The sequence below is a fragment of the Tasmannia lanceolata genome, unplaced genomic scaffold, assembly GCF_043159265.1.
Source record: "Tasmannia lanceolata isolate RefF3 unplaced genomic scaffold, GAP_Taslan_0.1 ptg000012l, whole genome shotgun sequence".
Classification (NCBI taxonomy): Eukaryota; Viridiplantae; Streptophyta; class Magnoliopsida; order Canellales; family Winteraceae; genus Tasmannia; species Tasmannia lanceolata.
In genome coordinates, this window is record NW_027518689.1 from 39365378 (window position 1) to 39374519 (window position 9142).

General features: G+C 42.7%; 1 protein-coding gene and 1 pseudogene across 1 annotated transcript; both read right to left on the reverse strand.

Moving 5' to 3' along the window:
• Positions 1 to 213: 213 nt before the first annotated feature.
• Positions 214 to 2553, reverse strand: LOC143888178 (geraniol 8-hydroxylase-like). Its single transcript, XM_077392521.1, has 2 exons — positions 1466 to 2553; positions 214 to 989 (listed from the first exon to the last, which is right to left on the reverse strand). The coding sequence occupies exons 1-2, from the start codon at positions 2351 to 2353 to the stop codon at positions 369 to 371; spliced, it is 1509 nt and encodes a 502-aa protein (XP_077248636.1). The 5' UTR covers positions 2354 to 2553; the 3' UTR covers positions 214 to 368.
• Positions 2554 to 7577: 5024 nt separating this feature from the next.
• LOC143887319 (ADP,ATP carrier protein 3, mitochondrial pseudogene) lies at positions 7578 to 8758 on the reverse strand (annotated as a pseudogene).
• Positions 8759 to 9142: the final 384 nt, after the last annotated feature.

Sequence of the window (9142 nt, forward strand, 5' to 3'; positions counted from 1 at the left end):
CGGGTTGAGCCAGGCCCACATGCCCTCACCATCAAAGTCTCAATAATATAAAGAAGCAGCACCCTCTTTATAAATCCGTCTTTTGCACTTGCATTGACCAACTTTTTCTATTACTCGGTGCAAACGTACATTGACTACTAGATCAACAAGGAAAGCTTTTTGTCGTATACTACAATTGCCACTTTTATTCTTGTCCTATTAGGCACTACCATGTCTTTATAATTGCACTAACTCATCCTGTCTTTTATTATTTAAACAGCTGTCAAAGGTTATTACAATTTACAGTTTCCTAAATGCTCTCAAATGCAAATTAAAGAAGATAAGACAAGCTGAGTTTGAGCAATTATCAATATATGGTAGTGCCAATATCAGTAGCCACAGTCAAAGCGCTTAGACGGGATTGCAAGAAGAGGAATAGCCTTCTGTAGGGTAACCCCAAACTTGTCATCCATGTCCACAGTCTCAGGCTTCATCCCATCTGGAAGCTTCCAATTAAACGAATGAAGAAGAGAAGCCAGCATCAAGTGCACCATTCTAACAGCGAGAGGCATACCGGGGCATATTCGACGGCCACTGCCGAACGGAATGAACCCAAAGTCTTGGCCTCTGTAGTCTGCGTTGGACCCTAAGAACCTCTCCGGCATAAAATTCATTGGTCTTTCCCAATAATCGGCGTCTCTGGAGATTGCCCATACATTCACAAGCACTTGGGTATGCTTAGGTATAATATATTCACACAACTCGACATCAGTCTCAGCTCTGTGAGGTAAGAGAAGTGGTGCAGGGGGGTGAAGTCGCATGGCCTCCTTCACCACTGCTTCTAGGTAAGGGAGTTGAGGAATGTGAGATTCTTCAACCGACCCTTCTGCGCCTATGACTTGTTGGAGCTCCCTTTGTACCTTCTTCATCGTGTTTGGGTGACGGAGTAGCTCGGTCATTGTCCACTCCACTGTCGTTGCACTGGTGTCACCTCCCGCGATGTACAAGTCCTGAAAATTGTGTTTAGAGAATTACATTAAAAAGTTGTCGCCTCCCACGATATACAAATAATCCTGAAAATTGTGTTTGGAATGAGAAGCATTAGATTAAAAAGATCGAGAGAGACCGCTCCAAAAGCTTAAGCTGATAGAGTTGGAATTTTAATATCAAACAGTTGTTGGGTTCTGAACTTAGGACCTGCCCTGATGCAATAGTTGGATTTTTAATATCAAGGAGTTATTGGGTTTTGAACCGAAGACCTGCCTTGAGACACTAGCTCTGTCTTGAGACACTAGCTCTGATACCATGTGAAACAACCAAATATTCCAATAGATCAATATGTTAGAGTTGGTGTTATTTAATGATTCATACGTCAACATGATCTAGTGTGATTAGTTTTGGATTTTGAGAACCGAGTGTCCAAAATTGATTATGGACTCAAATTTAAGTATAATTTTGAATCAAATCATCAGTTATAGTATACTACCGTGATTAAAACTTTAACGTATCGGAGGTCGAAGTCAGATCCATCTTCTTGGCTGTGGTCAAGAAGAACATCTAAGAAATCATTCTTTCTTGGAGCACCCGATTCTCTACTCTCCAGACGTTGGTAAATGAAATCATCGATGAGTCTATGAAGATGATCATAAGAAACCTTGATATGACGCCTTATTCCTTGGGGGTCAAGTGATTTAAGCAGTGGGAAGAAGTCTGAAATATTAGGCTTTCCAGCATATTCCATGATTCTCCAGACCACATCCTTAAATTCTTGTGCACCCTCGGACAGAGGATCAACCAAGTTGACAGAGAAAACCGCGTTCGATACGAAATTCAGAGCTGTTGCAAAGGCTAATTGGCTAATATTAACTGCCTCTCCAGATAAAGAAAGTGGCTCTATGTTCTTAAGCAGCTCCTCCATTTTCTGGTTCCTTAGGCCTTGTAGGGCGTCTAGTCTTTGAGAAGTGAACATTTGAGTGTTACATAGCTTTCGGAGGTTGCGCCAGCATGGGCCCGGAGATATCCACGCCATCGAAAGATCGTAGTGAGCTTCGCCCGTGACCGCGTCTGGAATTATCCGGCCCGCGAAATCCTTATCTTTCTTTTGGAGGATCTCTTTTGCCATCTTGGCTGAAGAAGCTACTATTACCGTGGCAAAGCCCATGCGCAGACTCATGAGGGGTCCGAATTTCTTGGCCAGCCCGGCGAAGGATTCATGGGGTCTCTTTCCAATTGAGAAGAGACTTCCTATAATCGGGAGTCCGTTTGGGCCCGGCGGGAGTCTTCTTCTATCTGATGTTCGAGAAAGAAAGGAAGCCAGGTTGTGGATGCAGAGCAAAAGAAATAAAATCCAAGAAAGCAAAGCCCAGATTGCCATTTTGGGTCTTTAGCTACGGGTGGTCTTCATATGTTTCAACCTTTATAAATAGATGTACAAGGAAATTACTGTGGCGTAAACAGGTCACCCTGTTTTGGTTTACCCTTGTAGTTGGATTAGCGTGGGGTAGAGTGGGTTTGCCCAAGGCCACAACCCTAACCGAACACGAAATTATATCTAGTTGCCTTTTCCAAACCCAGCCCAACCAGCCAACCGGATCCAAAAATCGGGTAGAACCCGTTGGGTTCACGTTGAGCCCGGCCCAAGTTAAACCCCTAACGCTCATGTTCTCAATATAATACAAAGAGTAAGAACCCTCAACACGACAACATTCATATAAATCCAAATTTCCAATGGGGAGCTCAATTGCATTCAAGCCTCAGTTCAACAGAAAATGCAATTTTTAAAAGCTGTTGATAAGGAGATTCAACTGTCTTCCTCCTCAACTAAGAAGAAGAAAGGTGCGAAAAAGTCAAGGGAAATGGCGAAATCCCATATTAAGCAGCACATTGAAGATGGAGAAGACATTTTTGCCTCTTTCGATGACCGTTTGAAGCAGCTCCTGGGGAAAACCAAATCTTCCATTTCTGAAGAAGAATTCTGCATACAGCACTCTGAAAATCCAACTTCAGAAGAAGAACACGAAACCGCCATCCTGGAAAACCAGCAGTTTTTGGTTACTGCTGATGGGATGATGGAGCAGTGCTTTCCCTCTCTTGTCACCTGCAAGCCCTCTCCTCCATTAAATGCAGCCCCCAGTATTGAATTGTCTGCATTAAATGTCTTGGGAGGCAAAGATGGAAAGGCCAGCTACCTCCTTACCTTGGGAAAAGAAGAAAAGGGTCGTGCTCCCTCTTGTGTGCATCCTGCTAGTGGGCCATGCCTGCAAAGTAAACCTGCAGCCTCACTTACTGCTGGGCAAGATGAATCAGTATTAAATGCAAAAGAACCCCAAGTCAGTTCAGCTGTTGCTCCCAAGCCAAGTTCGTCAGATGCAATCAAATCCCAGCTTTCCCGCCCTCTCTTGATTCAAATTAAAGAGAAAAGTGATCCCATGTCCGTTCAATTGTTGCAAGTCTCCACAACTGAGCACTCCTTTCGTATTAATGGCCAGCTTGAAAACAAACCTTGTCCTAATGATAACCACCTCACATCAACCTTTAGTGTTAGGCCTAAAATCGGTAACAGATGACAGTGATGTAAGAGCCGAGCTGGAGGACCCGAGAAACCGAGGTGAGGGAGCTGAGCCCTGCGTAAAGAGCAAACGAGGTCAGAATGTGTGGACCCCGATCCGAGATAGGCGGCGAGGGAACGGGTCCCCACACCATCCGGATCATCCACGTGTGAAGGAGAGCTCTACCAAGGAACTCTCAAAACGGATGCCACCCTCATAGCATAGCACGAGTGGCGATATAAAAGAAAGAGATATGTCTCGATCCGGAACCGAGGTTCGAAACCGAGACATACCTGAAATAAACTCAGAGTCGCCATCCATGGATATGCCATGGAACCCTAAAATCAAATCCTCTGTGCAATGGATAACCAGAAATATATATGGGTTCGTGCCTGGTTACGAATGGGGAAGGTCTGAGAGCACCCCCGATTCGTCCGAGTGCAAGCACTTGGTCTCTTATGCCATTTATTATTAACTCCAAAGAAGTTTGGATAAAAATCATCTGAAATTGGAATAATCCTCAAGAATCGTCTACCTAAGCATGCATTTCCTGAGGATAAAGATAATAAACACATAAAATAAAATGAAAAATGTGCCACCTAAGCACAGCTAGGTTATGAGTGACAAACCTAAAGGGTGTCTAAGTTCTGATGTGCAAACACATGCAAGCCACAGCAAAAGGTATAGGATCAGTACGAAAAAGTAAGAAAACACATCAAAACATATAATAACAACATAATAAATCCTAAGACTCTAAATTATTAGCCCGAGTCCTCGGATGGTCTGGTATTCATCCAAAGAAGCCTACGTATCCCCGCCTCCACGAGAATCAAGGCAACGTAGTTCTTCGCGCCTATTCTAAGCTATGATGCCTAAGACACCTAGACCTCTATCCTAGACTCGATCTAAAAGACCGGACTAGTTATTAAAGTTTATTATATGATTATTTAAATTCCAGTGAATTGTGGATTTTAGGACACCCTATATGCCCTAACTAAATGCAGATTAGCCCTAGGCTAATGCAGGTGGTTCCTACAACCTATGTGTAACTAGGCTGTATTTCCTAAGAAAAACCAAAGGTGGACTAACGTATCCTACTCTAGTCATCACTCGGCGATGTGGATCGCCGACTGACCGGACGGAGGCGCTCCTATAACTCTAGGACAGACCCCTAACTCTAAAACAAGCACACAGCAAACAAACAAGACAAAGGTCAAATCCTAACTCTAAACTCTCTATCTAGGACAAAGTCCTAACTCTAAAGGAAGAGCTTTTTAAAATCAAATGCTTATTCAAAAAAAAAGTTTAAAACCTTATTTACAAAAGTTTGGCTGGACTTGGGATGTAAATCCCAAGCTGCACTACGTACCTCGGAAGAGGATCAAGCCAACGTAGTTCGAAACGAACTCTCTAACTACTAATTTTAAAACACTCAACACTTTAGGCTTTTTAAGGTTTTTCAGATGTTTTTGATGTTTTAAATTTTTAATGTTTTTGAATTTTTAAAATATTCAATGTTTTTGGATTTTAAAACTTTTTCCAATGTTTTTGAAATTTAAAGAGTTTTCCACCCTTTTGGTCAAAGACCTAAGGGAATATACAAAGCAAAACCCTAGGGCTATACCCTAGGGCAAATAGGGGAAACCCCTAAGCAAATAACACTATCAAAAGCAAAGGTAAACGAATCAAAGATTCTCTAATAACACTCCTAAAAGGACAAATGAGTCAAAGACTCTCTAATAACACTATCTAAAGGACGAGCGAGTCAAGGACTCTCCAGCAAAATCATCCAAAGGACGAATGAGTCAAAGACTCTCTAAAAGGAAAGAGAACATGAGTCAAAGACTCTCTAAGAGAGAAAACACGAGTGAAAGACTCCACTGACAACAACTAAAGGATATACGAGTCAAAGACTCTTTAAAAGATGGAAACACGAGCCAAAGACTCCAAAAACACCGACTAAAGGATATACGAGTCAAAGACTCTCTAAGAGATAGAAACACGAGTCAAAGACTCCAAAAACACCGACTAAAGGATATACGAGTCAAAGACTCTCTAAGAGATAGAAACACGAGTCAAAGACTCCAAAAACACCGACTAAAGGATAAATGAGTCAAAGACTCTCTAAAAGAGAAAGATTGAGTCAGAACTCTTTAATAACAACACCTGAAAGACAAATGAGTCTAAGACTCTCCTACAACACTACTGAAAAGACAAATGAGTCAAAGACTCTCTAATAACGCCACCTAAAAGGCGAATGAGTCAAAGACTCTCTAATAACACCATCTAAAGGATGAATGAATCAAAGACTCTCTAATCAAGGCTGACTCCTATGCGAATGGACTATCGACTAAGGAGAAGCTTACAAGCAAAAGGAATAAGAGACCTTGTGCATATTTGGTAAAGGTAAAACACCCAGCCAGGCCGGACAGCTACCTAGCCCTAGGGTGCAACAAATGTGCAACCCAATACCCATAAGGGTAGGGGTATGAAGCCAAGCCGAGTAGGGTGTTCTTCCAAAACCAAACGGCGCACTCTAATAACACCATCTAAAGGATGAATGAGTCAAAGACTCTTTAATCAAAACCGACTCCTATGCGAATGGACTATCGACTAAGGAGAAACTTACAAGCAAAAGGAATAAGAGACCTTGTGCACATTTGGCAAAGGTAGAACACCCAACCGGGCCGGACAGCTACCTAGCCATCAGGGTGCAACAAATGTGCAACCAGATACCCATATAGGATAGGGGTATGAAGCCAAGCCGAGTAGGGTGTTCTCCCAAAAAACCAAACAACGCACAAAGAGGAGATCTAACGAGAGAATGAGACCAGGCGGGTCTCCTAAACACACACAAAGATGAGCTCTAAGCGACGAGGCTTGCCTCCAGAGGAGAACTGCCTAACGAGACAAAACGTGTCTCCTAGAAAGGACATCTCTAATAAGACCAAATGGTCTCCTAAAATAGGAAAAGAAACTACCATCTAAAGGAAGAAATGAGTCAAAGACTCCCTAACAGTGCTATCCAAAGGACGAGTGAGCCAAAAGCTCTCTAATACTAGACTTAAAGGAAGAATGAGTCAAAAACTCTCCAATAAAAACACCTGAAAGGAGAGTGCTTACGAGACTAAGTAAGTCTCCTAAGAAAGACTCCCAGTACATCCATCATTGTCCTGGCAATGATTAAAGACAAAGGCAACTAACAGACCTAGTTGGTCTCCAACTAGCGAGGGTATAAGCTGAGATACAACTTAGAGAAGAACTCTATAAATGAGGCAAGGCATGCCTCCTATGGGTACACCATCCATCAAGATCAAGGTGATCCCCCCGAGATTAAGCTACAAATGAGGCGTGCCTCCAAAGGAGGATCGCCTAATGAGACAAAGTATGTCTCCTAGTACAGGTTCTAGTATCTAAAAAAAGTCTAAAAGAAATATAGAAGACTGCATTAGTCTAATCAAAATAGAGAAGAAAAAAACTACCAGGTAATCTCAAATTTCCATTCAATTATTATAAAAACAAATCAAGTATTAGCAAAGTATGATTTACAACTAAAGAGTGCACAATCTGTAAGAACAGCAATCATAAGATGATAAACAACATTGAATTAGTCCAGACCAGCCGCTGGATAGCCTAATAAAGTAAAAACAATATCAAACACTTCAAAGCCAACCACAAACCCCAATACGGGGACTCAGCGAGATCAGATGATGCCAAAGTAATCATCTGATTTCAATACACATATAATATTCCTACAAACCGCCTTGAAATCAGACAGTACTCATGTCGATAATATCGAATAGAGTAGTCATCTGATTTCCTCCTTCAATTAAACAATTTATTGAAATAAAATTAATTAGCCCAGACCAGCCGCTGGGTAGCCTAATGAAATAAAAGAAAGTATGATAAAGTTTCAAGATAATCTCACCTGAATAATCCATTCATCACCATCTTCAAAACCTAACTCAAAGCTTAGTATAAGAAGAGAATATATATAAAAAAGAAATCAAAAGATTATGATAATTCTAATTTATACAAATTGTAGTGCGTAACATGGGACATCAACTTGTGCAGATCCAAGTGTGAAGCGGTGAGCCATAAAACATAAAGACGGGCTCCAAGTAACCTCATCATTGCCCAGAGAAGGGTTCTTCTTTTTTTTTTTTTTTTTTTTTTTAAATATGGTTAAAAGAAATCCAAAAGGTTGGGTAGGCCTACTAAACAAAAGAGGGGAGCGCTACTTGGATTGAACGAGTCCCCTAAAGATGGGCTTGGGCTAGCGCCTTCATCGCCCTGTACCAATCGAGTAGGACGCCAGCCCCGCTCCAATCGCTACACCCCAACCCAGTAGAAAACTCGCCAAGAAACTATCCTACAACTAACCAGTTAGCATGACTGGCTTTAGAGAATCATACAATCTAAAGAAGAGCCTACGATATACAATAATCCCGACACATGAGAAGCTAAATCCACGGTAAAGCCCAGCAATGTCATCGGATTTCATGGTTTTCCCGTAGACGCCGACCAGATCGTCAAACTGCCTTCACCTCCCTTCTTGGAAGCCTTGGCATCATTGGCTAGACGGGCTTGGGCATAATCGAGAGAGTAGACAAAGAAAAAGGGAAGAGACACCAGCGACACCTTCGGATACTAAGCTCCCGGCAAACCATTTCCAGTACCTATCTCTGCCTTTCTTGAAGTTGAACAGCCGCTTGAAGTAGTCCTTGAAAGCAAAGTTCAAGGCCCGGGTGGGGAAGTACCGGATAACATTGGCTGCATTTTCTCTCCACAATGCACTGAAGCCTTCATCCTTTATGGCTCTTGCAAAGCAATCTGCAATTCCCTTGTAGGGTTCTGAGAGTCTACCACCCTTAATCATCTCATCCTGGTTCTGGATCAAGAGCTTCACCCGCTCAATTGGTGCGGCAGCTGTTTTGGAGACGGCAGCAGAAACTTCTCCCATTAGGAAATCAATAAGGAAGCAAGAGACACCTTTCTCTGCTGGCTTGGACGAATACAGGTGATAGAGGTGAGACAATTGATAACCCATGACTCCCACTTCCGTGGTATGGCTGAAACAGAGGACCCTGTAGACCTTCATTTTCATATGCACCGGACAGATTGCGGACGCCAGCATTCCTGGCATGAAAGTTGGGAGAAAGTCTGGAGAAGAGTTAAGACCGCCCATGTATCTTCGTAATTATAGATGGATGATGTGATCCATCAGCCATCTTTACAACTCAGTGCGTTGACTCGAGGGAAGGCTACTGAGAAGCCTTATCCTTCTCTCCTTTGTTTGCGGGGAGGATTGGGTGCAAACCTAAGGCAGCAGCATGGACAGCAACTATGCTAGAATGGGGGCATGATTGGGTGCAAATCTGGGCCAGCAGCATGGACAGCAACTATGCTAGAAACAGGGACAGTATTGGGTATAAACCTGGGCCAGCAGCATGGACAGCAACTATGCTAGAAACAGGGACAGTATTGGGTATAAACCTGGGCCAGCAGCATGGACAGCAACTATGCTAGAAACAGGGACAGTATTGGGTATAAACTTGGGGCAGCAACATGGACAGCAACTATGCAGAAACAGGGCAGTATTGGGTGTAAACCTG

Excerpts from the sequence above, each read along its gene's own strand:
- LOC143888178 (XM_077392521.1), bottom strand. The coding sequence starts at position 2,353 with ATGGCAATCTGGGCTTTGCTTTCTTGGATTTTATTTCTTTTGCTCTGC. Across the intron at positions 990-1,465 it reads ACGTTAAAGTTTTAATCACG|GACTTGTACATCGCGGGAGG; the intron begins GTAGTATACTAT and ends CACAATTTTCAG.